General features: G+C 39.1%; 2 protein-coding genes across 6 annotated transcripts in view; one reads left to right on the forward strand and one right to left on the reverse strand.

Moving 5' to 3' along the window:
- On the forward strand, positions 1–15,046 carry csf1a (colony stimulating factor 1a (macrophage)). 5 transcript variants are annotated; one of them, XM_042090463.1, is made up of 7 exons: positions 1–1,235; positions 1,344–1,385; positions 5,658–5,771; positions 6,325–6,387; positions 6,948–7,118; positions 9,136–9,322; positions 9,644–10,117. In XM_042090463.1, exons 2-7 carry the CDS (start codon positions 1,353–1,355, stop codon positions 9,928–9,930), a joined length of 855 nt encoding a protein of 284 aa, XP_041946397.1. In that variant the 5' UTR covers positions 1–1,235; positions 1,344–1,352; the 3' UTR covers positions 9,931–10,117. The 5 variants fall into 5 exon arrangements, with proteins under 5 accessions (XP_041946397.1, XP_041946398.1, XP_041946400.1 ...); XM_042090464.1 differs by having other exon boundaries at positions 1–1,074; XM_042090466.1 differs by lacking the exons at positions 1–1,235; positions 1,344–1,385 and adding exons at positions 4,124–4,187; positions 14,919–15,046 and having other exon boundaries at positions 9,644–9,868.
- The window catches only part of LOC121707717, a 19,559-nt gene continuing 4,068 nt past the window's right edge, over positions 11,393–26,883 (reverse strand). Inside the window, exons 4-6 of the mRNA XM_042090461.1 lie at positions 14,512–14,589; positions 14,268–14,338; positions 11,393–12,074 (exon numbers count right to left, since the gene is read on the reverse strand). Of these exons, the coding sequence (XP_041946395.1) occupies positions 11,781–12,074; positions 14,268–14,338; positions 14,512–14,589 (443 nt within the window). The 3' untranslated portion in view covers positions 11,393–11,780. The remainder of the gene's footprint in view (positions 12,075–14,267; positions 14,339–14,511; positions 14,590–26,883) is intronic.

Genomic DNA, 26,883 nt, shown 5'->3' on the forward strand with positions numbered 1-26,883 from the left:
CTCCAAAAGTTACAACCACTACCACCACCATCATCATTAGTGTGTGTGTGTGTGTGTGTGTGTGTGTGTGTGTGTGTGTGTGTGTGTGTGTGTGTGTGTGTGAGTGTATCTCTCTCTTGCTTAGACATTTTCAACATTCCCATGGGAAGTCGATGGATCTGCCAAACCCACAATTATACTGGAAATGGAGCTACTTGTTAAATACACCTTCACAAACAACAAAAAGCTAAGCACACAGAACACTGCTTGCCAATAATGCCTGTTGCTGGTCTTAGAAAATAGACCTCTTTGACCAACAAGCCTTGCTTGTTTAAGTGTGACAATGCTTATTTTGCTATGCTTATAATACTTATAGTATGACAGTGTCGTGCTCATGTATGTGTAGAGGTTCCAGTCTGTTTAGTATCAGACAAGCAGACAAGCTATTTCAGTTAGGATTGCATCCAGCTGTGCCGTCTCCTCAAATTCTTCAGGTATGCCAAGGAAGCACACTGGCCGAAAACGTTCTTTCCGTTTACACAATAAACCACCCTGCTCGCTTGTACACTGTGGGTATGAGGACTGACATGCCTAGCATTGCACACCCAGTGCCAGGCTCTCCTCTCTCCTGCCTCGGACGCTCCGAGATAACAGGAGGGAGCTGATCTCAGCAGCCAGCACAGAGATATGCATCAACAGAGCATGGCTTTATCATCTCCCTGTGAAAAGTGATAACATGTTAGCGGTGTTGCTACATTGCAGAACGTTTTCATTCTAAACTCAATCCTCAACATCTGGGGTTGACAGTGGGCTGAAGACCCTTTTGAGTATGAATCACTGAACATGCCATATCAACACAACATGTTACCAACAACAACATATTACCAACAACAAGCAACTGTGAAATTATGTATTGTGGAGGTATTTTCAATGGCAATGTAATTGATGTAATATTCTTGGGTCTTTTATGCAAATTGTGAATTGGTATGACATATGCATGGCAGATCAATGTAAGAGAAAGGAAAACAGGAAGAATCCCTCAAACCCCTCAGCCTGTCAACTTGGGAACTGTTGAATGAAGGCCAACACTAAAAGGTTGAGTCACTCATTTCCTGTAAACCACAAAAGAAGGAGGTCTTTAAACAGATACCCAAGACTTATGGTCTGCTGAGAACACACAGTCAACAGATGAGACAAATCACTGCAGTCGATTTAGTTTGCAAATTGCAAGTTGCAAACGATCATTTTTATTACAGGTTTATTGTCTTCAATTTTCTTGATCCTATAAGCTGAAAACACAAATCTTAAGGATACTATTTTCCAATGTATCTAAAAGTGGAATTTGTCATTTTTTGCTTGCCCAGATTATCCAGATGAACACATTCAAACCAGGCCACAAAGAAAAGGTATGTGCATATACTTATTTTCCTGTTATGAGTCGCAATTTATTTATTGTATGGGATATGTATTAATAATTGTATAAATGACATTGGTAGATTATTTGTTAACTGGTCTCAGTAATTCATCTTTACTTTAGTCTAGAAATACCCCCCCCCCCCCCCCCCAAAAAAAAAAAATGCTCCATCAATATTGTGAGTAATGCCATAGGAAAAGTGGCATATTACATTAAAAGTGGGATAAGTGGCAGATTACATTCTGAGATGTACAAACCTACAGTACATAGTTAATGTATCTCTTGTTCTATAAATCCACATTGTATTAGTTATTATTATTCCATTGTTATCTTAGTTTGTTCTCAAAACCCATTTTCCCATTAATTATGTTAGAAAACGTACAACCATATACCTTACTTATAAATTCATAAATTTTTCTAGCAACACCTTATTGTCAACTTTAAAGCAGTGTTTCTCAAAGTGTGGTCCGGGGACCACTAGTGGTCCTCAAGCTATCTCTAGTGGTCCGCAAGCAGACGTGATAAAATATAATATAGATGACTTGTTTGCAATATTGAACCAACTTGTATGTAAATCCAAACAGTTCTGCAACACTGCCTATGTAAGCTATGCCAGTTAAAATATGAATCACTTTACACAAAAAGCAAGGTGCAAAGACAATAAGCTAGGTAGTCCAGGAGGGGTTTTTTTATTGGTTAAGTGGTCCTTGGTCTGAAAAAGTGAAAACATTGACTTAAAGCAAGGGCATAGGTTTGGTCTCAGCTTTGGTAGGGACATAACCCCATACCCCCCCCCCCCCCCCCCCAAAGAAAAGTTACATATATAGTATACAGTACAGTACAAATAAACAGTTTTATAAAATTTCAATGATAACATGATAAAGTAATTAAGTCATTTTGCTTTAAAATATTAATGGTAACACTTTCTATGAAGGTTATGAGCATGCATGTCTTCCTACATTAAAAAGGAGATATCAATTAGCAACAATGACAAACCAGCTGGAACATGCCACTATCTCCCATTCATTCCCATTCAAGATATGTCCCCAGTTAAGTGGAGTAGCGTAAAATTCAAGTAGATTTGCTGCATAGTGGAGATTTAGAGGACCCCAAAATCATCTTTGCATGTAACATGCTGTTGGTGCATTTTGACATTGTGGTTGTTCTCTAGGGAGGGTGAAAAGCAGGTTGAAGTAAAGCAACTCCTATTTATTGGCTACATGTTGGTGCTCCCTCTGTCACTTTGGTGCTTTCCTTCTCTGAGTCTGCTACGAACACGACAAAGTAGCCATATGCTTGACACTTTCACGTGAGCATCAGATAAATCCCTGTCGGTTTCAGACACTAAAATGATAGCATGATTGGAGATGTACACTTTATGAGAATATCAAAATGAATAGGCACAACAAACATAATACGAATGAGTTCACTAAAATATTGGTAGGGACAATTTTGTCATCCCAAAATATTGGTGGGGACAAGTCACCATGGTCCCCATGCAAACCTACGCCTATCACTTAAAGAACATTTATTAGATAATAAAGCTGCTTACATATAAACACATTAACACTGACAGGATACCATTTAAACAAAACTTAGACCACATCCAGACCTATAGCATATAAAGTACATGGTATATAGGTATATATAGTTATGGTAATGTGATATTTCATGACTAATTGCATGATTACACCATACAGTATCTACTGCATATAGCCAAAGTGTATTTTTCCTCACACAACCAAGTGGCTTGTTTAATGAATACATTTTTCTTTGAGTGTTTGTGTACATCTGACATGGCCATTTTTTCAGTGCTAAATGAAGGCCTCTGCTCAGCTCAGCCAGCGTGTTGTAGGATTCACTTTTGCCATCTTTTAATAACATTTAGAGTTTGTTAACTCTATAATACTAATGCTGCACATACATACATACGAATACGAATGCTGAACACGCTAGTTTAACAAGTCTCAAATTGAGGCCAAGGAAGTGATCTGAAGATGTTCTGTCGGACTTTAATGTCATTACGGGTGAAGCTAATAACATCAAACATTCAAAGTGATTTAATCAGCCTGTAGCTCACGTCACAGACAGACAGACAGCTCATTGCACTATGAGGCTAAACAAAGACAGCTAACTGACAGACAGAACTTGTAAAACTCAAACAACGGATGTGACTTTCCCTCAGTGTCTCTGCTCAGTTATTTTCTTGGAAAACCAACAACTTCAATTAATATGTTTATGTTTATGTTAATGTTTATGTTTATGTTTAAAGTTCTTAGCTGACACTTATGTCCAAAGCAATTGACAATGACATCAATAAGCAATACATTAACATTACAATTAACAGTTTAAAGTAGTCATATAGCCTAAATAAAACAAAAAACAATATTACTAATAGACTAAATGTAATTTAACAGAATCAAAAGCAGGAAACAAAAACAAACATTTACAAACCACTGTAAGGAGAATGTATGGTAACACTTTACTTGACAGTATCAACATAAGAGTGACATGACACTGTCATGAACATATGACACTGTCATGACACATGAACCCTAAAACAAAACCTAACCCTAATCCTAATCCTAACCTCTAACCCTAATCCTAACCCTAACTCTAACCCTAACCCTAAGTTGTTATGACGAAAAACAAATTTCACTTAATAACAGAAGTGTTATGTCATAAATGTTTATGACTTGTTTATGACACATTCATGACAGTGTCATGTCACTCTTATGTCAATACTGTCAAGTAAATGAATTACCGAATGAATAATGAATTAGTCAGATGCAAGGTAAACAGGGTTTTTTTTAAATACCGAAACTCGAGATCATTAATGAATAGGAAATAACCACTTTCGTAATGTTGTTATTATAATGTCATTATTAGGCAAGGGGTCAGTGGAAGTTTATCTACTATTTTTAACCAGAAATAATTCATACTTTATCCTTAAGTCTATCCTCCTTCTATCATCAGCTGGTTTTGCTTTCCTAGTTGTGGTAGATAATAAGCTACCAGAGCACTATTGCAAATGTCTTTGGAGCTGATTGCATAATCATGTTAAAGTTAATGAAATAATTCAGTTGTAGCTGAACATCACATGTTTCCCAGTAAACATATCTGTATGGATGTTTCATAGCTCATAATAAAAAATGTTGCTGTAATCTTTTGTTAACAGCCTTCATGGCCTACTTAACAGCATATATTTCTGAAATCTGAGGAAAGTGTCATGGTCTTTCTTGTGTTTTAACTTAATGTAGTCCACCATGATGGCTTTGACATTAAAAAGGAAGATTACAAATATTATCCTTGCTCTCTCAGTTTTTTTATTAGCTGTCCCTGTTTTGGCAAAAACCATGAACTCAAGGCAGCTTAAATTGGCATAGTTCATACAAGTGAGGCTTGTGGTCTGACAGCTGCAAGCTTACACAATCTTCTGACCTCAGACAAACAACACCTCCTGTTACACAAAGGGCACAGTGATGTCAGGCTAAAAAAGCGTCAAATCTTCATATAAACTCCTCTACTGGACACTCTCACTATTGCCGCTATCCAGCAAAGTGATTATGCACATAGCTTAGCTATGACTTGAACACATGACTATGGTCACCCATGTCTAAACCCATTAAATGAGATGCTGTTACCTCCACCTGTCACCACCTTTTCGCAGGTGGCGTTGGTAGCATAGTGGCTAAGGAGCTGGGCTAGCATGTAGTTGCCTGAAAAGTTGTGGGTTCAATTCCTGGCTTGCACCATTGTGCCCTTGAGCAAGACACTTAACCCCAAGTTGCTCCGAGGACAATGGCCCTTGTACCATAATTGGCATACTGTGTCGCTTTGGATAAAAGTGTCTGTTAAATAAATACATGTAAATGATGCACGTTTCAGGCAAGTGGTTTGAGTGATCAGATCACAATGTGTCTTGCTGATTGTATAGCCTTGTCATCGGATCTCCCAAGACGCATTTTAAAAACAAACAGGGTCTCAGAGTTAAGTAACCTTGCTTGACCTGAGGTTGACCCTTCGTATGATCTCAGGGGGTGGTGGTAGCATGGTGGTTAAAGAGCTGACCTACTGTACCACCGTTGTAGCCTTGAGCAAGGCACCTTACCCTGAGTTGCTCTGTTTACTCTGGGGAGACTGGCCCTTGTAATAATTAACATATGTAAGTCCCTTAAATAAAAGTGTCAACCAAGTTAATAAATAAACAAAATAGGACCAATGGCACAGCGTACATGATATTATTGTCTCGGTTCATTCACAGGCAAGGCGTCTGAGTTTCTTCCTCATCCTCTGCTTTCATGTGGCCAGGGCCCCTCCACCGGGTTCATGCAAGCACTCCGTTACCCAGGACCACCTTCTGACCCTCCGCAAACTGGTAAATCCACTCAACACTGTTCACTCAAGGTCATAGCAGCATGCAGTGGCATTTTTTAAATAAAAAATCCTCTACTATGCTCAATGGAGAATTGATTAAATTAATGAGAGTATGAACATGGTCATTCATTGATTACTGTTTCAAATCTGAAATGCTGCAATGGCAATAAATTCAATTGGGATTTTCCACTGTGAGGAATTTCAAATTGTGCAACATCCTTCTATCTCATTGCATTTAGTATCTGAGAGGTTGAATCTGACATGAATCTTGTTTGTCTCTGGCAGGCATCATCTACTATATAAAGTAACAGATGACCAGGCCATATGTGTCCTTATGTTACCTGTACATAATGGCATCCTCTGCCTGTTCTGACTGAAAATTGATTCACAGAGCCCTCTATTTTTACACTTCTCCCATAATATGTCCCCTTGTTATTGATATATCATTATATCATTTTAGATACAACTGCAGTTTTACTTTAGTTACATTATTAATAACAGAATCAGCACAGTCAGTAGCTTTCATTAAGTGTGTTTTAATTGTCTCTTCACAGATTCAAAACCAGCTATCAAGTGGCTGCTCAATTAGATATACTTTCATAGAGCGGCAACATATGGTAAGTATTTAATTTCACTTTTCTTGCTCTTAAGGAGAAGTAAATGAATGCCAATTACTAAAGCCAGAATTTCTAAAATTGACTAATATCTGTCTGAGGTTTTTAGAAGGAGTGTATCGCCAAGGAGGCTGATACTATATAGGTGGAAGGTTAGGGACTACACTCTCAAAATGCCATTTTAACTTTGCACAACACTAAGCCTCCCAGGTAGTGAATATGAATCATATCCAGAAAGAAAGTCATTAATATCCAAGAGAAAAGACATCCAGTCATTCACCTGGAGAAATGTTTTTCTTGAATTGAGGGCGGTCAAAAAGAGGGCAACTGCATGACACAGTGCTACAGGGAACTCTCATAGACCATGTCACTCATCACAGAGATATGAGTAATGAAGTGACAGTCTTATATTTACAACACAGACATATGAGGAGAACAATAATCCATAAGAATCATTCTAGAAATAGCTATAGCATATAGCATATCACGGAATGTAAAACAATTAGTAACATGTATCTAAGTCTAACAATGATATACATTCTGCTTGCTGTGTTCTGTTGCAGAGTGAGGTTTGTTACATCAAAGCTGCGTTTCCACAGATCCTGGATTTACTCAAGACACATTTTCAATATGTCCCAAAATCAGACAACAATGACTATGTTACGGCCTTGGAAAATGTCATTTATAACATCTACACCCACAAATGCATTCCTGAAATCAACGAGGAAGAGGAGGTAACATTTCTGTTTCCCCACTGCTGATGTGCTACTACAATGTCATGTAGTCTTTGAGTATAATTTGATATACTCAATTTAGAATTCTTTAGTGTAATCAATCCGACCATGGGCAGGGCCGTAGCAAGCCTTTTCGCTTTTTGCTTTTCGCACATGACAAAATAATTTAATTCGGCCATTTGATCAAGCAGAAGGACACACAGAAGTGAACTCCTTCAATTGGTAAATGTCAAGCATTAACCCAAGTGTGTTTGGAACAATGTTACACTTGTGGTAATTGTTAATAATTTTGGGGCAGCCGTGGCCCACTGGTTAGCACTCTGGACTTGTAACCGGAGGGTTGCCGGTTCGAGCCCCGACCAGTGGGCTGCGGCTGAAGTGCCCTTGAGCAAGGCACCTAACCCCTCACTGCTCCCCGAGCGCCGCCGTTGAAGCAGGCAGCTCACTGCGCCGGGATTAGTGTGTGCTTCACCTCACTGTGTGTTCACTGTGTGCTGTTTGTGTTTCACTAATTCACCGATTGGGTTAAATGCAGAGACCAAATTTCCCTCACGGGATCAAAAAAGTATATATACTTATACTTATACTTATACTTAATAATGCTTTTCTGTAAACATGTTATCTGTTTTAGTTTAAAGCCTGAAAAATGTATTTAACACACATAAGACACACACAAAACATCATAATCATTCATTCATAAATCTTTCATTATAAATGTTGATTCTTGTTGTCCCTCAAATGTGCTTGCTTTCATGCTTTCAAAGGATGGTACCCTGGAAGGCAACTTAGATTAATTCAAGTTTGTGGAACTAATGGCAATAATGTGACCTATGTCTACCACAATGAGTTCCTCTGACCCTCCCAAGTGTACATGAAAGAACTGACGAGTCTGTTTAAGGGCAAAACGTAGTTGGATTCAAAATTAATAAGATTAGACCATAATTAGATGGCGGTCACGAAATGGACTGGAGCCGTCTTTGTAGACCCTCAGTGACATGAACAACGCAGGCCTCAGAAGTCCCCTCACTCCCATCAGCCTGTTACCCAGCTCTTTTTAATCTGTTAAATCTATTAAAGCACACTTCACATCAGGAAGTGTGCTTTAATACAAATGAGGAGATTTATGTGACTAGGATACTATGATCAAGGCGTCAGCCTGTTATGGCACTGAGGGTAAACAGGGGCTGTTCTTGTTCAACCTTTATGAATGTCTTCCCAGTGTGTTTAAAGCTATCGTTTTCACATGAGATGAACAGACTTGCTGTTCATCAAAGAGTTTAGAGTGTGTGTACAAAACAGCATTTATAAGAAGCAGATCCGGGCCAAAGGGTATACTGTAGGGTATATCATGTGTGGTAATCAGGTTATGAGCAAGATAACAGTCTTCAAGAAAGCTTTCCTACAAGAGTCTTCTTGCCCAGGTCACTTAATGAACTCCAGGGGGCGCCATAGTTATTTGTTTGTTATTGAGGAGAGGTAGACATTAAGGTCATCACATGACCAGACCCCTGATTTGATGTGCAATTAACTGCAATTAACAATAAAGAAACAAGCTTATACAAATCCTTACATACTCTAGAACAGACCACTACTCTAGAGCTGCAATCCCTGTGTTCAAGAATATCAATGATGATGTGACATGTTAATCATTAAACACCAATTTCAGCAGATGACTTGGCTCATGGTACAGCCACAGAAATCCATATCATGCAGACAGCAGGGTTGTGCACAATTCAAATTGCAATTCTGCTTCCTGTTTGCTACCTCAATTGAAATGCAAGTTAAATTCAAGAATTGAATTGGAATTTAAGAGCCAGTTTCAATTCAATTCTGGAATTTGCACAAGTCTGGCAGACAGCATAATTTTGGATGCCATGTCTTGATATGTTGAGATGCTCATACTATTCTCTCCCATCTCCCACCCTTACCTTATATCAGGATCTTGAATTTCCCCTTGGGGATCAATAAAGTATCTATCTATCTATCTATCTATCTATCTATCTATCTATCTGTCTAGGACAATCCTGAGAAGTTCATGAGTGACTACAATACATCGCCTCAAGATGGTCTGCAGAAAGCCCATGATGTCCTGTCTATGTACATGAACCTGATGACGGAGAGCAGAGAGCCTTTAGACTGGAGCTGCGAAGAAGAGTATGCAGTGGATGTTCTTGAAGCCCATGATGTTCACCACCATACACAAGGTAAATGGCTCAGCCCATAGCCATCGGATAGAAAACCACTTGTTCATAAAATATGAGTACAAATAAAGTGATTACTGTAACATGCTTTCCCTCACTGCTGTACATAATTATATGTATGCATTCATGCAAGACAAGTTTTGCACTTAATGTAAGTTTTATTATTGGTAAATAATGCTCATAAATTCATATGAAGTAAACTAAAATGTTTGTTCAAATGTGAAAAAGGTAAATGTTATGAACAGTTTGTTAAGGTTTATCATTCTAGGTGGATTACTTTCAAATTTCTATCTAAGTAATTCAGTATCAATATCATCACCCCAGGCACTCCACTCTGTCACTGTCCTTCCACAGAAGAGTGGCCAACCACTTCAGAAATCTATGCAGCGACAAGCGAACAGACAGGCCGACCTCCATCACAGTTCACAACAAAGACTCTGGAAGGATCCTCTCAGCCACACCATACTACAACAGCCACAGCGTGGTCATCCCAAACAGCTGGCACTGCTGACGACCACACAGACGTTTTGGACTCAAAGGGACAAAAAGGTGGCAGAACCTTGCATAGTGATCTGCTCACTGGACCCACACTTAAACCAGTGACAGAGTGAGACCTGTATCATGGGGGCCCATATAATCCAACATTCACAAATCAATGCAAAGTTGCCTGAGAAGCTCCTGTTTTGTTTGGTCGGTCGAGCTATTCTGTTCCTTGTCTCCAAAGCCTATTGGAAGATCTGCAGAAACTATGGATGGCCATTTTACCCAGTCTTTGAAACCCTCATGCAAATGTGTAAAGGTCATTTTTATAATAATTGTATATTATATATATATATATATATATATATATATATATATATATATATATATATATATATATATATATATATATATATATATATATATATATATATATGCAGAGAGAGAGAGAGAGAGAGAGAGAGAGAGATTTCAGATTTCAGTAAATTCCCAGATTCCTACTGTTGGTTTAATATCATTTTTGAAACCTGCCACCCCTTTCTCAAAACTATAAACACATATCCCAAATCTCAAACTACATTCTCAAAACCTTTTGGAAAAGACAGGCATATCAGTACTATAAATGAGAGGTGCATTGCAGACTACAGCCTACAATGTACTCTGAATGCCTCACTGATATTTTCTTTCTTTATTTCTTTCCATCATTGATATGAACCTGCACTGTTCAGCAACCCGTTTACACACTGAACTATCTTATATTGGTTGTGTTTAAAACAACACCAACATCATTTGAAACAAGACAAATTTTGAGAAATTGTGTTTAACATATGGAATCTGTGTTCTATTTGTGTTTACCTTTTGCCACTTGTGGTTACCATTATGCATCACAAGCACATCACAATGCAAAATCTGTCTTATTGCATGAGAATGTGTTTATAGTTTTGCAAAGGGAGTCCATGAGATCTGCAAATTGTGTTGTATTTGGGAAAACTGTTTAAGGCTTTACCAAAAGGGGGATTGATTCAAGAAATGTATTCAGGCAACTGAGAAATTGGTTCAGAGATTGGAGTTTAGTGTTTTAGCAATTGTGAAAAACTGTAATACAGGCTTAAAACTTATATTTGGTAAATGACATCAATCCTTATACAGCATCTGTATTTGTTGATATTCAAGTTCAATAGCCAATCAAATGCACCCATGTCTTCATGGTCCAGAAGCAATATTGTCGATAGGCTGGTATAGTGCAAGTCCAAGACACTTTGGGTTTTTTTTTTCTAGAGAGCCAAGGCTGTGATCACCAATGTTTGTTTTGAGAGAGAGAGAAAGAAAGAGAGAGAGAGAGAGAAGGAGCACAATATGTGGGAATGTGAAGATGAATTCACAGAATTTGACCAACGAGTGTATTGAAATCTTGAACTACACCACCTGGTTCATTCGTAATGGTTTTTGTGTCCGCAAAATTGTGGTGCCAGTAGGCCTACTACAAGCAAATTGACTGTTTCCAAATCAAATAGATTGTCTATTTCACGTATGTTCTGGTGAAACTCTTAATTTATAATAATTAACTAATTATTTGTGAAAGCAGATTTACAATTACTTTTTATCCCAAGTCATTTTTTCTTCAAACTCAATGATGTTACATTTAATTCCTCAAAAAAGATACACTATTTTAAAACGTGTGGAGTTTATTTTTCAACAGTTTTAACTGTGTTTACAGTCTAAGTAACAGAGGATTATTGTAATACTGTATTTCATGCCCAAATGTTTTCAAACAGATTATAACGGCCTAAACACTGTTGTTTATTGGAATATAAAGAAAACCTGCCTGAATTAGCAGGAAAGCGTGAAAAATGAAAGAAAACATTTATTTTCATTAAAAAATTTAAACAATTTCACAGTAGACAGCTCTATTGTTGTGGAATATGTTGTGGAAGATGTCAATGTCTCTGCTTTTAGATGACCAAGAAAGCTAAAAGTTCATCTATTTGTGGAAGACTATTGTGGTATAGTTCAGTGACAAGTTGTCACTCTCCCCACCACTAGTGTCATCTGAGTTGTCCCCTTCACTTCCATCATCTGACAGCTGTTCATCTTTATCCAGTTCTTGCGCCTGCACAATATTCTCATAGTCCTCCTTTGTAGTACGTTTGGGCTTCACATGATCATCGCTGCTGCTGGTCACTCTTGCTGGCACATCTGAGACATTCTCATAGGCCTTCTCCTTTTGTACTGACGCATATTCACATGTTTGAAGGCGAGGGTGAACAAGAAAAAGCTGAAAAATTAACAGATAGTGCCAAGTTACTCTGCTGAATCAGTTCAGTCAGAAGTGGTAGCCTCTGTTGCCTTCTCCTGCATAGATCAGGAACAACAGGCAGTGTGCAGATCCATAGCCTTTACCACACCAGGGAATAATATGTGAAATCTGTGACTTGTTTTTTCTTGATGGAAATTATTTTGCATATAGCATTTTGCATACAGGTCTATATACTTTATCATCTAGCAGGCAGCATTGTAATATCTTATAGTTGTATATTTGACAGTTTGGATTGTCATATTTGGGTCATATGCTTTTCAGCCAGCCAGACTTCAGCCTGTGACACACAAATGAGATTTTGTTCACTAGCCAAGCATCTGATGATGTGCTTAGTCTAAGTTTTACCATTGCCAATTTGAAAAGTGACAAGTTTAAAGGAGTAATAGAATGGTTGAATGGAGCATTTTACCTTGTTCTATGATGTTTACACAGAAGGTATGCAACTTTGGTCTGTCCAAAAAATGCCCAGATGTTATTGCAGAAGTCCAGTTTACAACCCTATAATTAGGCTGAAGAATAAAACGGTCCGTTTTGGCAGATTTAGCACCCCCTCATGGCTTTCTGGACATCCAGATGAATAATTAATGACCTTGCAGCCAGTGACTACTCATTTCAACTTCTAGCTTACAGCTAGTAGTGGGGTGGCTAAGCACAAAAATGTGTTATGTTATCGAGGCCAGAAGGTAACGTTGCAGTGACCAAATGACAACTTTCTGGCAACGTCGCGGATTCACTGCAACGTTGTGTATTAGTTAGGAAGTCATTAAGCGGGTTTCCATCCAACTTGTTAATGTTAATGTTAATGGCATTTTAACTATTCAAATAAGACATCCTTAGTGGAAACTCTTCAAATGTACATTCAATCTTTGTTAACACTTTATGGTAAGGGTACATGAATTATCATGAATTCATGCATGAATTCATTCATAATTTATGCATTACTTCATTCCTTTATATCTTATGAATCATCAGGAATTTACATGAGTTCTCTCATTAATGACCTCATGCATGAACAACACATCAACTAAAGCATTAGGTACGGTGGGTCCATCATTATGATTTATTATTTCTTAAGCATGATCATCATGATTACATGTATGTCAGGTTAATTACTCATGAGTTCATCATGTTTGTGGCCCCTCAACTAAAGTGTGAACAATGGCATGTGTTGCACAAGTTGTGTTCAAATCAGAATTTGAGTAGTGATAACTACATTTTGGGCAGAAAAAGAAATCATCATGATCATTCTTAATAAATCATAAATCATAATGATGTGCTCACTATACTTAATGCTTTAGTTTATGTGTTGTTCATGTATGAGGTCATGAATGACAGACTATGAACTCATGTGAATTCCTGATGATTCATGAGATATTAAGGAATGAAGTAATACATAAATCATGAATTAATTCATGCATGAATTCATGATAATTCATGTACCCTTGCCGTAAAGTGTTACCCAATCTTCTAATGTGCATAGATATTTGATTTGTTACAGGGTGGTGGATTAACTCTTGATTTGCGTATGGTATACCTTTAACACAATTAAAATCTGTGGAAACAATTAATTTGCATATATTCACATTTGTTGCATTTCTACATGGGTGTTTCTGTTAGCATTGCTCTCACAACCTTACATTCTAATCCCTTAGCTGATGTTGTTTTTTAACTTGCATAACAAAGTGGCTGAAAACACATGCAGATGCACATATTATTGAGCTGAATTTTTGTGAACATGCATATAATCAGGGTTGTAGTGGAGGATAAACGTACACTACAAAGTAGACAGTTTATCCACCTCTGAAATTTCGGAAATAGAGTTTATCCACCTCTTATTAGAGTGTATCCACCAAAAAGAGATTGATTACTGCAGTCTGTCTCTTTCAGTCTGTAAAAATCCCTTTGACATTTTGTGTTTGAACACTTTTTGACGTCTGATTGATTGATCAAGAGGAATGTCTTAATATGTGGAATGTGGATAGGCAGGCTAGATTTACCGTGCCGTTCCTGTGAATAAAATCTTGGAATGAAAAATTGATGTAGTAAAACTAGCGTATGATTTAAGAAAAAAAAATGAAGGATTAATTCTCATGAAAATCGGAATACATTAAATGTTTCAATGATGCTTTATTTCATAAGACAGCAACTTACCGATCCAGCAGAACTTTCTGAGGTTGTCGAGGCCTTGTCTTCAGCATTAGCAGGAGTAGGCACATCATTTTCTGTGGGGTTTTTCCATAAATTGCAATCACAGATATTAGAGGGAAGTTGCTTGAGTGAACAGGGCAATTTGTTTCTGCACAACTAATTGCAAGTCAGTTAATATGTTGATCTGTCATGATCTGAAAGTTCCAGAAATTATGGAGGTCAAGATTTGATGAAGTGCTGTATTTACCCTGGCTTTTCTCACGGGACTGGTTCGTTTTTCGAATTACATAGAATCCACTCTCTGTAGTATGTTGTTCCACAGAAACTGAAATGGGAATTTTATGAGCAGCATACACATATTTACTTATATAAAACCTACCACACAGTGACACAATTCCCCAACATTGAAGCATTAAAGGTGTGTAGAAAAATAGTGTTAGGGTGAAATATTAGATATCTAACAGTTAACTTTAAACATAACTGCCAACCATTTTTTTAACCTGACCCTAAACCTATACACACCTTTCTCTATCATTATTTACTGTCATCCAATTGTTTGTAGACTCTTTGGGCTCTACCTTACACCTAGCCCGAAGCTGCCAATTGTGAAACAAGTGAATCTGACACAGTTGTCTGTTGTCTGTTCTCCTCCAGGTGCACACTGAGCGTGTTTACATGCACTTCAGTATCCTGGTTATTGTGCTTATCCCGGTTTGGATCTTATTCGGGATACGGTGTTGACATGATCACAGAGAAACCTGGATATTCATATTCCTGTTTACATGATCAGTAGGCTACTTGTATCCCGGTTACCAACAATAAAAGTCTACTGGCACAGTCTGCGTATAAAGTTACTTTGCATGTTAGCAGATACAGGCTATCGTAAAAGCCCCCTTTAGTGATGAGCGTCTGCAGACGACTGGAAGTCTCTCATCAGAGTGAGATTGAAGAAGAGTTTTGAAAGAGGAAGACGCCCGTGTGTGTATAACTGGGGAAATTGTTAGTTTTTGCCTTTCCTAATTGTGAACCAAATGAGAAAATGGGTTCAGCTCACCGGCTACCATTGAAGGAATTAGATACATTGCAGTTGTGGCTTGCAAACGCCGTTAAATATGCTGCGTGAGAAATATTACCTGTGCAGTATCATTTTGACAAAGAGGATTTATACAACCAATCACTCTTCCACTGTCCTGAATTCAAATCTCCTGACGACGTGTGTACCACAGGAATAGGAGAGACTTTACAGTAGGTCAACAGTAGGGCTGGGATAAACGATTATTTTTTTTAAACGATTAATCTAGCGATTATTTTTTCAATGCATCGATTAATCTAACGATTTATTTTTACAGTCCGATTCGATTTTGATTCGATTCGATTATCTCCCCATTAATTAACTAATAGCAACTTAGGCCTAGGCTATACATGTTTATTTACATATCTAAATGAAAAAACATGAATTCTTTAACATTGCAATATATGTTTATTGCTCTTAAGATTCCAAAATAAAAGACTGAAGTGCAAGTAACTACAAGTGCAAAGTAATGTATTCTTAGTCAGAGGTAGCATTCAATAAAGTTCAGTAGGCTAGTGTAGCCTATGTCTAATTGAGTGCCTGTCATTTTAAGACGTTTGTGTGGGAATCATGTGTGGATGCAATTCATAACGTAGTTCAAATAACAGTTCGTACTTCTCCTTTGGACAAGCACTTGAGTCTTGAAAACCCTTTTCCATTTCCATCGGGATTTTGCAAACAGAGTCAATAAAATGAGCCCTGCATGAGTAATACAAGCAGCTGCAAGTAAGCATGCTAAACTTGACATCCAAACAGTAGGCTATTCTAACGTTAGCTTTGAGATAGGGCTACTGCTTGATTGCATAGGCCTACTGTAACTTAACTTCGTTTAGTCTCCTCAATGTACTATGTTGTGACAAGACCTTAGCAGAGTTTACTTTAACTTTAATGCAGCGGTTTTGAACAAATTTGAGCAGCATGGTCACGATGCTAAGCGGATTTAATAGCAATGTAGCCCACTGTGTTCTATGCAGTGCTTCTATGTGGCAACAACAATCCATCAACAATCGTGAATATTTTGTTAAATGCACATGTAGAGGAGGAGCAGCGGGCTCGTTACGAGAGAGAGCGGGCGGGGCGAGGAAAGGCTGTGTGAGTAAAAAGTGCAGCTCAATGAAATTATTTTATCTTATCTTTAATTTAAATAGCAGGCCTACATAGGGTTGCCACCTGTGTCTGACAAAAATCCTGGACATTTTGACCATCCAATCGACCTTTTTGTTTGTAAGCAACGGTGCCTTTCGCACATCTAACCCAAGATAAAAAAAACCGTCATTCTAAGCGACAATTGTATAGCTAAAATTAGTAAGAATGACAATTTCAAGTTATTTGTTTAGTTAATTGCTTTATTTAATAGCAGATATTTATATTTTCAACAGTTTTTAGTTGTGGACACCTGGGGGCAGTATTGAGATAAAAGGGGGGAATACATAATTAGGTTCTGCTTTTTTGCTTATGTGGAATAAACTTTCCTTTCTCTGTCTCTCCTTGTCCCACACACTCTCCGTCTCCACCTTACCATTTCTAATGAACCTCCACGGTGCGTGCCCCCACCACCACCACCCATGTTATGCTACGTCATTTTTGTAGAGCCAATAAGGCTGTGCATACGTTTATGGACGTAGGCACGCTTCAATTAAACTGAAATACACATTTTGCGCATCATGTACAAAAATCCGGGATCAGTGTCCAGGATTTTTATTTTTATTTTCCTGGACAGAACATGAAAATCCTGGACAGGTGGCAACCCTAGGCCTACAACATAGAACATCAATGTGTGGTGGCCGGTTTTGATTTCGTGGTGCCCAGCCACAGATTAGTCAACGTATGGAAAACACTGAAGGTGTAAAATTAAAAAAATATTTAGCAGCACACGTTATGCTTGACGAATCGACGCTCATATAGGGAGGGAAAGTAATCTCATCGCCATCTAGTGGTTGCGTTCCTAGAGTTTAGCGGAGTGGATGGGATTTTTTATTTTTAGAAAAAATATATCTCGGTGCACATTGGGATCTTAATTTAATGCCTTCCATATGTTAGGCACTGAGGTCACTTCTATTGCTTCAATTGGTCATACCTTATTTTTTAGGATCAGTTGAATTGTTTTGAGTTTTTGTCGTAACACGGTGATAAGGAACTACAGCTGCATGTGACGTCACATGTTTGGGCGCTTAATCTCTAACTGATCAATACGCAATTTGCTTAACTGGCTTAACATATTTTTGTAATACCCCAGTGGAATTCTACAACAATGCCCCAGATTCCTGGGAATTCTAAGAGAAAAGGGCATTTTGAGAAACATTTCAAATAACCAAGAATAACTAAAAATCTAACGAAAAGTGTCAATTGTAAGTTTCTTTCAGTTTAAAGATTAGAAATTGCTCTTTAAAATGATATATGATCCATTAAAAATTAAATATTCATGTTTCCCATAGACGGCCATAGGCCTACTCACTTACAGTCTCAAAGTTTTTCACTAACAAAAAGTTATAAATATGGTTCTCATATTTCTGTATTAGAAGCTGGGAAACAAGATACTATATGAGTACTGATTTCATTGAAATAGACTGGCATATCTTGCACTTATTTGGGATTTAGCTGGACAGTGAGCCTTACAGCTAAAAAATGATGAGGATATGAACTAACGTAGGCCATGAAGCATAGCGCATGAAATCGTGACTCATTTGATAAGCGTGTCACCAACAACAGGGACTGTTAATCCTGACATGGATTTACGTTTTGTTTTATATGCACATCATGTTATATAATTTATCTAAACTTGATCAGTTGATGATAATGAACCTGTTGCACTCGTTCACTAACCTTCAACCTATCCTGTGCTAACATTACAAGTCTCAGACTAACGTTAACGTTACATCAGTGAAGGTAGCAAATTAGCAGGCTTTTTTGTAATCACGAAGATGACGAGACATTTGCCTACTTGTATACAAATACATTTTCCTGACATCCATAAGCAGAAAACACAATGGTGGTTCCCGCTTTGGTTATTAGTCAACAAAAACTCATTTAGAGAGACATACATAAGTAGTAGTTTGCAATAACTATCTGTAAGTGGGATAACGATAATGTTAGCTTTACTGTACATGCCAGAAAGGGGTAATGTTAATGTTATGTGTTAAGATATAACTGCAAATAAACCTGGCATGGGTTTATCATAAACTTTATTGTTAATTAGGCTATGACCCATCATTGAATTATGCCTATATTTTGCTGGTGCTACTAAACTCAAACTGACTTTCACAGTGACAGCCATACGATTTTTTTTATGCCAGAGAGGCTGCTAAGTCAGTCATGACAAACGGGAGGATGCTAACGTTAAATTTATTACACTTTCATGTTTTTATTTTGTCATTTTCTTACATGTATATGATCGTCACTTACATCAAAACATGGTGGATGCACATCAATACCATCTCATCTAATGAGAAAAGACGCGGACGCTTGTTAGAAGCCATAACTCCAGAGGCACAGTAAGTCCTCAGCCGGTCAGTCAACAGGCTAAACTCAAAAATACCGGAGAAATGTCAATAGCGACCTAGCCATTTAAGTGTGTCAAAATAAAAGTCTGGTGTTTATTTATCCACTAACGCTGTATTATTTCATGTATGAAGGTTATACTGTAGCAGATGTCTCTTTAAGAATTGCGGCCGGCCGCGGCCGTTACAGGAGAATACAGAACGGCCGTCGACGGCCGTTACGGGGTATAGAGGGTTAACTGGCTTAACATATTTTTGTAAAAACGGAACGTGATGTAAACCGTGTGGTGATAACCTTTATGTCAGCATAACTGGTGTTGTGCTTCTACTCACATGAAGAGCTAGCTGTAAGTGTTAAGTGTCAATGCTAACCAGGCTAATAAACAAACCATGCTACCGTGAGTAACGTCGAAGAGTAAAGTCACGTGACTTCTTTTGTAGTTCGTTTATGAAACCAAAGGAGCAATTTCGATTTTCTTAAATAAGGCAAAATAGGGTCTGACATTTTCATAGTTAGAATATTATTACTGTATAGACACATAAAATATTTTTGGTAGATAACATCGCTGATTTGGCTTCACAATATTTTTTTTTAAATAGGTCTATGGGACTTAACATTGGAGCTGCTCTTCGATAGGAACGCAACCACTTGGGGCGCTGGTTTTCACTTTCCCTCCCTATTTTGCGTCGACATATTTTTTGCGTCTACGTCATCGATTACGTCGACGCATTGTCCCAGCCCTAGTCAACAGGGTAGCCTAATCTGAGGTGAGTGACTCCATCTGAGGCTTCAGACGTTACCAATTTATCATCATCCATGGCGTCTGGCCTCTGAAAAACTTTTAAGGCTATACTGCCTGGGCCTGGCCATGTTTGAACCGCCTCACTCATTTGTTCGTTGTTTAACATCGACGTTTTAAGCGTGCGCTTCCTATTTGAAATGCAGCATGCGTGTTGTTTAATAGCTTACTTTTCAAACGGTAGAGCCTGTTCATTTAAAAACATAGCCAGAGGACGTATAATATAGGCTTACATATTAAGTCTTATTCTCAAATTCAGATTGCGTTAGGGGACGGGATTATTAGCCAATTTCAATCGGACAATTTGACCGGAGAGATTTAATTTTGTTGGACATTTCTTTTTTTTTTCTGGCCAATGTCCGGTAATTACCGGACAACGGAAACCCTGCGGTGGTGTCTGGCAAGGAAGCAACTCGTGTTCCCTAGGTCTTGGAATGGTTTTTGAGTGTGTTTAGACAGAGAGGGTTAAAACAGCTAGTAATCAAGGATCTTTGGTTTAGAGCAGGGGTCCCCAACCTTTTATGTACCATGGACCGGTTTGATTCCCATTTTTTTTTTCACGGACCGGGGGGGGCGGGGGTTCCATGTTCCGTGTTGTGCATGCATTACTTGAAAAGAACTAGCTCCAGTTATGTATGAACAGTGAAGGTAACGAACTCTTAAAAATGGGAAAAACGTGAACTTGAAGAAGTGAAAATTGATCAATATGAACTATGAAAATTTAACAACGAAGCTACATCTATCATGATGTGTGAACATGCTTAACAAAATATGGTAACAAAACATGGGAACTAAACGTGCATTACGAATATAATCAGTGGGAGCCCTGTGCTTGTTTCCCTGCAACAAGAAGGTTCCATCTGGGGGTGATGGAAGACATTGACACCCTCAGTGTGTTTGAAATGTCCAGACGATTGCGCAATTTGGTCTTAGTTGCAGTCATTGCCGAAAACCTCGCATAGATACGCGCACCAGCTGCGAGAGAAAGGGCCCTGCCTCAGTCTCTCCCAAAACCCCCACTACTGTTTGGAACATCTCAAATACACCCCGATCCACTCGTCGTACCCACAAACCAAGCTTGGCTTTAAATGCAGCGACTTTATCTGCCAGTTTAAAGACAGTCGTCATTCTCCCCTGCAATGACAGGTTGAGGTCATTAAGCAACCCGAGGTAAGCGAATTTTGACACCCAGCCCTCATCACTAAAATATGCAGCTAACGGTGACTTTTTTCTGTAAGAAATCTCTGCAGCGGCTCTCGCAACTCAAACACTCTGGCCAGTGACCTGCAACCAACCAACTTGGATAGCGTACCACGGTGACCCATTCACCCTCTCTAACAACTGTGCCTCAATATCCTCTAACATATCATCAGTTCGCCTATGGACAGTGCTTGCAGAAAGCGGTACCTGAGCTATTTTTTTAGCTGCAGCCTCCCCAAGGAGTTCATTGCACATGCCTTTACCAGCAGGCAGAATTAACTCTTCCCCAATAGTAAAGGGCTTCTTAGATTTAGCAATCCAATCCGACTAGCCACTATGAGGCTTTTAGCGCAGCCACGTTCACCGATGTGGTTGCTTTACGCACTAGTTTTTTGTCCTTCTTGCTCACGTTTCTTACGCTCAAAGAACTCAAGGGGTTTGTCTTTAAGTGTAGGATGCTTGGACTTTAGATGTCGAATTAACTTTGATGGTTTCATTGCTTCGTTTGACAACTTATCGCCAAATACCACACATAAAGGACTTGGTGCATGCGTGTCACCGGTCTCTGCGAAACCATATTTTTTATACAACAATTGGGTTCTATGGAACTATTTATTTGTTTCTGATTGGCCGAGAGACGTTCCATGAGTTGGAATATCCCTGGACATTTCAACTCAGACTCAGCACAGCTAATAATAAATCACTCCGCGATACAATGCGAAGATTTGACACCCAGCTCTCCACTATTTCAAGCAATGGGTTTCAAGCAATGGGTTACTCCTTAGCAAACCATAACGAAACAGTGCTTCACCACATCTGTGGATTAAGCCACACAGTCAACTCAACGTAAGTAAGATAAACGAGGATGCTAATTGTTCTCAGCATTGCCAGCATTGTGTAGGGCCTATAATATGATTGTCACTTGGAGGAGACTTGTAGATAACTAACGTTAGCATAGTTAGCTAACTGCTGCTAACGTGCTAGCATCGTGTCAGAAAAACATATGGGGCTGTGCACAGTAGTGTAACATTTATTCACCATAAATTAATAAAGTTGAGTGGTTCTGCAATGTAGGCTATGTTTCTGTTTTTTTGCAGTACCATGTCCCTTACAGTGGGTCCCCGTTAAGTTTGGACGGGTTCCTTCATGAATCACGATCCCCATTTTCTCAGCAGAAATGGCACAAACTGCAGTTGACACAAACAACCACAAGGTGTCACTTGGGTGCCACTACTATTTTTGATGTGACTGACTTACTGCTTCCATGACGCAGCGGGGGCACCGGAACTTAAATTGATCACGGTAGTTTAAGCTTACACTTGACAAAACATTCTAATATGAAAATGTAGATGCAATTGTTGTAAAATGGTGCAGCTCCTTTAAGAAAGCACCGTGTGCAGGGATGGAGAGAGAGAAAGCGAGAGGGGATAGGCCTATGTGTGTTAGAACTAAGCGTGTGGAAAAAGTACCTGTTGAGACTGGAGCGAGTCATATTCAAAATAATGCAAAAAAAAGCAATTATCCTTATTCATTGCAACCAAAGCATGACTGCTTGCCGACGTTCAAACGAAAAATATATCAAAGCACCTTTTGCGTTTGAATGTAGCACGAAAAAATGTTTAAACAGCTGGACAAATGATTTAGCTAATTGATTATATAACCTGTACACCAGCAATTGTTGAACATTTACCTGTACAAGTACATTGACAGTATCCCAGCCTAACAGCATGTTGTAGGCCTACTGTAGAAATTTCACTTAAATTGCAACCGCAACATGCCTGCTTGCCAACGTTCAAACGACAACGAAAAAGATAATAAAACAACAAGAGGGTTGAGTCTGAATGACACTGAGTTTTTAGACACTGAGTTTTTGTAGTTAAGAAATATTTTCGTATAAAAAAAATGGTCATTCTTCAATCTCCTTCACTGACGCCTATGGAAAAGGCTTAACGTCCCAAAACAACGATCAATGATCATCAAATTTCTCTCTCACATTGCTCCTCATAACCATCTATAAAAAAGTGTTTTTTCTTTTCTTTTTGAGCACATCCGAATCCCAGGATATAACGCACTGGACCTTATAATAGGCTCGAGATATAATTCCAAAGGGGGCAGATATGGGCCACTGCACTTAAAACTTAAAAAGATGAAGCTTTCCGAACTTTGAAATTGCGATCAGTGACTGGCATCGGGTGAACGAAGCTTTTCGAAGTTGAACAGGCTTAAAAACTATTTGCGCACCTCCATGTCACAGGAGAGACTGGGCTCTCCCTTCTATGAAAAAGACGTTAGGCTACCTGCAAACTGGCCTATGATTTCATTGCTGAGTTTGCGGCAAAGCAAGAAATGATTTTTTTTCCTGAGTCAGGATATGGCGAGTCAGTGTCATTTATTTGTCCAATGTTAGCCTATAGATACAGACCAGTACATCTTATCAATAGTTTGAATGTCGTGTGTGTTTCTGCTCATTGACAAATACCGTTCAGCACAATGATTCATGCCCAATGAATTCCCCCTGTTAAAGTGTTCGCCTTTGTTACACTATTTGGTTTCGTGATGTAGCCTATGATAAACACCATATGGCCAAATATGTGACTCAGCTAATGTTATAGGCTATACAATTGAATTTCCCCTCTTAAAGGCAAGCTGGTGTAGCTTATTAGACTAGGCTACTATTAAAATACACCGACGGTAGCCTTGGCTATGTGTAAAGTAAGCTATCGCATGATTTCATGCACATAAGTGAAAAGGGCCTTGCATCTGTCAAGTTCGCACAGGGCCTCGCATCCCCTTGCGACGGCCCTGCAGCTCCTCCTAAGACAGCGAGGAAAAAGTTAAAATACGCGATAAACCGGGAAAAGTTGACAGGTTTGTTTCGGTCCCGGTGATTATTTGTGAAATTGTGCAAACGACAGCCTTTTCAAGGCATTTCAAGGAAGGAGTCGTAGCATGCAAGCTCCCAAATTGACCCAGTAGCCTAAGGCATCAATAAATTGTTGGGACTGGGGAGGATCATGCGTTTTTTCTCAATCACTTTGGAGGGTCATAGAAAAAATTCTTGCTGGCGAGGGAGGGTCACGTCTTTTTTGACTAACGCTCCCAAAACTCCTCCGGTAGCCCCTTAATTAAATAAATAACGAACAGTCCCTAATTGATTAATAGCCTAGGCCTACACCAGCAATTGTTGAACATTGACCTGTACAGGACATTGACAGTAGCCCAGCCTAACAAGCAAATGTTGCAAAATACATCAAAAGACGCAATTAATCAGAAATAAATAATGTAATCTGCATCGCTTTATTTAACAAACTGCAAGCAACAAGAGCATTGAGTTCGCTGTAAGGCCAAACCCAAGAGCAAAGCCTATCTGTTAAGGCAGTCGATAGGCTTTATAACGAGCGACATGGAAAGACGATAGATGACGGCTCTGGTCATCCCATACCCTCCCCCCACTTCCTGTAGCCTACCATTATGAAGGCCTGTAGCCTAAAACGACTCGTTGCCGTTTTGTGACATTAAGCTTTTTCATGTTAAGCCCCCCTCCCCCATCCCCTTCTTTCACAAGCAGTGGGGGAGCGCGGGGCACAAAGTAACACTTTTTGGAAGACAAAGGAGGGTTCTCCGCGCTTCTGTCGTTTGGCCACAATCCGTTGCAACCAGGCCAGGACAGATATTTTAGAGAGGAGAGACGCCGGTGCAGCTCAGATGTCTTCTTAATTTTCTTTATTCTTCAGTAAAAGCTGCAGAACATTATTAAACTTTGACTAACATTTCGATGTGTCGATGTTTTTGACTAACGAACATCGAAACGTTAGTCAAAGTTTAATAATGTTCTGCACCTTTTACTAAAGAATAAAGAAAATTAAGAAGACATCTGAGCTGCACCGGCGTCTCTCCTTCTCTAACACATTTTGGCTTTGGCTAAATATTTCTAAAATCATTTGAGTTTCACTAGTCACATGTTTTAACAAGAAACACTTGTTATTGAACTAATAACAGACGTGTGTCGAAAATTGACTTTATTTTCCATACGGAGAAATAACATATGCAGAGTCTAACCAAGGTCAATCTTGCCAAAAAAGCCCTCAAACCTGAAAACACATGAGGCAAAAGTACAAAACATCACAAAACTAACTAAACTAACACGCGCATATTTTTGTATTGCAATCATTGTAGCCTACAGTTGTAACAGCGCGTAACAGTCGTTTTACTCCCCGGATGCGCTCATTATAAAGAACGTTTAACGTGTCCCAAAAACAGCTATCAATTAATCACCAAACGTCTTATAAACAAGTATTGCCAGGAGCAACACCTTGCAAAAAATGATAACAATAGGCCTAGGCCTTTATATGGCTCTGCTCCTGCCTAGATTCGAACTCAGAACTACCTGAAAGTTGCAGACCTGTTCTGGAAATACGTGCATTAACCCACTCGACCGTCAGACAACGCTATCTGCTTCGAGTAGGCCTATTGGGTAGGACTGTAGCCTACACTGGTTGCTGTGGCACAGTCTTGAGTGACCGAATTCGTTTTTCTTTGTCATATGAATGCTGTCATTTTGTTAACATTACTGTTAAGGAGATGCTGTAGGCAAAGTCTATATTTCAACCTCGTTAGTGTAGTAAAAAAAATCAGAACTATTCACAAGGTTTCTGGGCAGCATATTTATGTTCCGTTAGCAAGCGAACTTCTCATGACTACCGACAAAGTAGCCTACTGCCAGCTGACGAAGCTCTCATTGTAAAACATTACTGAGAGACAGACACTGTACAATCAAGAAATCTTGCCACTGAATCCAAAACTATGTTTAACATTATGTACAAGGCTTAGGCTACAGTGGACTAGCATGTTGCAGGGGCTGCTAAAAACACAGAGAAACGCACTGAAAACTCGGCCAATCACAGCCCTTGCTGTCGAATGCGCCGTCTGGTTCGACCGTGGAACTCCACAGCGGACTATGCTGCCCCCAAGCGGCTGCAGTTGTACTTACATTTCACCATTCACCATGATCGTGAATGAAGTGTCAATTTTTAACTGGGACCCACTGTACATAACATGGCCCAGTGTCCTTGTAACATGCATGCAGCAAAGCTAGATATGAATGTGATTTCAGCCCGACTTTCAACATTTCTTTCAAGAAGACACGTAAACCACAAAGACCCGTAAAGAGGGATCTGGAATGTTGGTTACCTAGCAACCAAGACGCTGTCTATTGAAAAGGGAACTGTTTTTTGATGCGTAAGAACGATGTCGAAATTAACATTTTAAACAATAATGGGGTGTTTTCAGATTATTTAGTTTGTGGTAGAATTGTTGTATAAAAGCAATATAGCACTCGTGATTGTGGGATTGGTCATGGATATTCCCACGGCTGTTGTTGCCTCGGCCTCCGGCCTCGTGGCTACGGCCGAACAACACCCGTGGGAATATCCATGACCAACCCCACTCTCACTCGTGCTATCGTAACACCCCCAATTATCACCACTTTTGTTCAGAAATTCTAAAACAACGATGTTTTTTAACACTTCAAAATAACATTTGCTAAATGAACCTTACATTTTTCAGTAGCCATAGTTGTGTAGATTTGAACAAAATCTGGTTTGGTTCTTAACGGGAGCATTTACTGCCTGAAATATCCGATTTTGTTTACCACGCTCGGAGTTATAGTGCTGGCCTGATGGGTCGCCTATTTACACCGTTTCAACGGCACATGGACGGTTAGACCGAGAATTCTCGTCGTGAAATTAAAATTCCACTGGAGCTCCAAGCGGTTGTGTACACGCAGCCTTACAACACTGTTTACAGCTCCTCGAGTCACGGTAAAATGTCATTTTTGGTATATAGCTAATTTAGATACACCTATGTTGTGCGTGGTTGCGTTTCTATAGGAGTCCGCTGTCTTGGTTTGTATAGAAATGGATATTAAGTGACACATACACGCAAGACGGTGGAAATACGGGACCGGTGGAAATAGGGGGAGTTACGATATATTGCTTAAAAATATGACTCGTCATATTTCATATTGAATGACCCCTTCTTTTTCTTTGAGG

This window comes from Alosa sapidissima, chromosome 4, assembly GCF_018492685.1.
Source record: "Alosa sapidissima isolate fAloSap1 chromosome 4, fAloSap1.pri, whole genome shotgun sequence".
In the NCBI taxonomy this organism is placed as follows: domain Eukaryota; kingdom Metazoa; phylum Chordata; class Actinopteri; order Clupeiformes; family Clupeidae; genus Alosa; species Alosa sapidissima.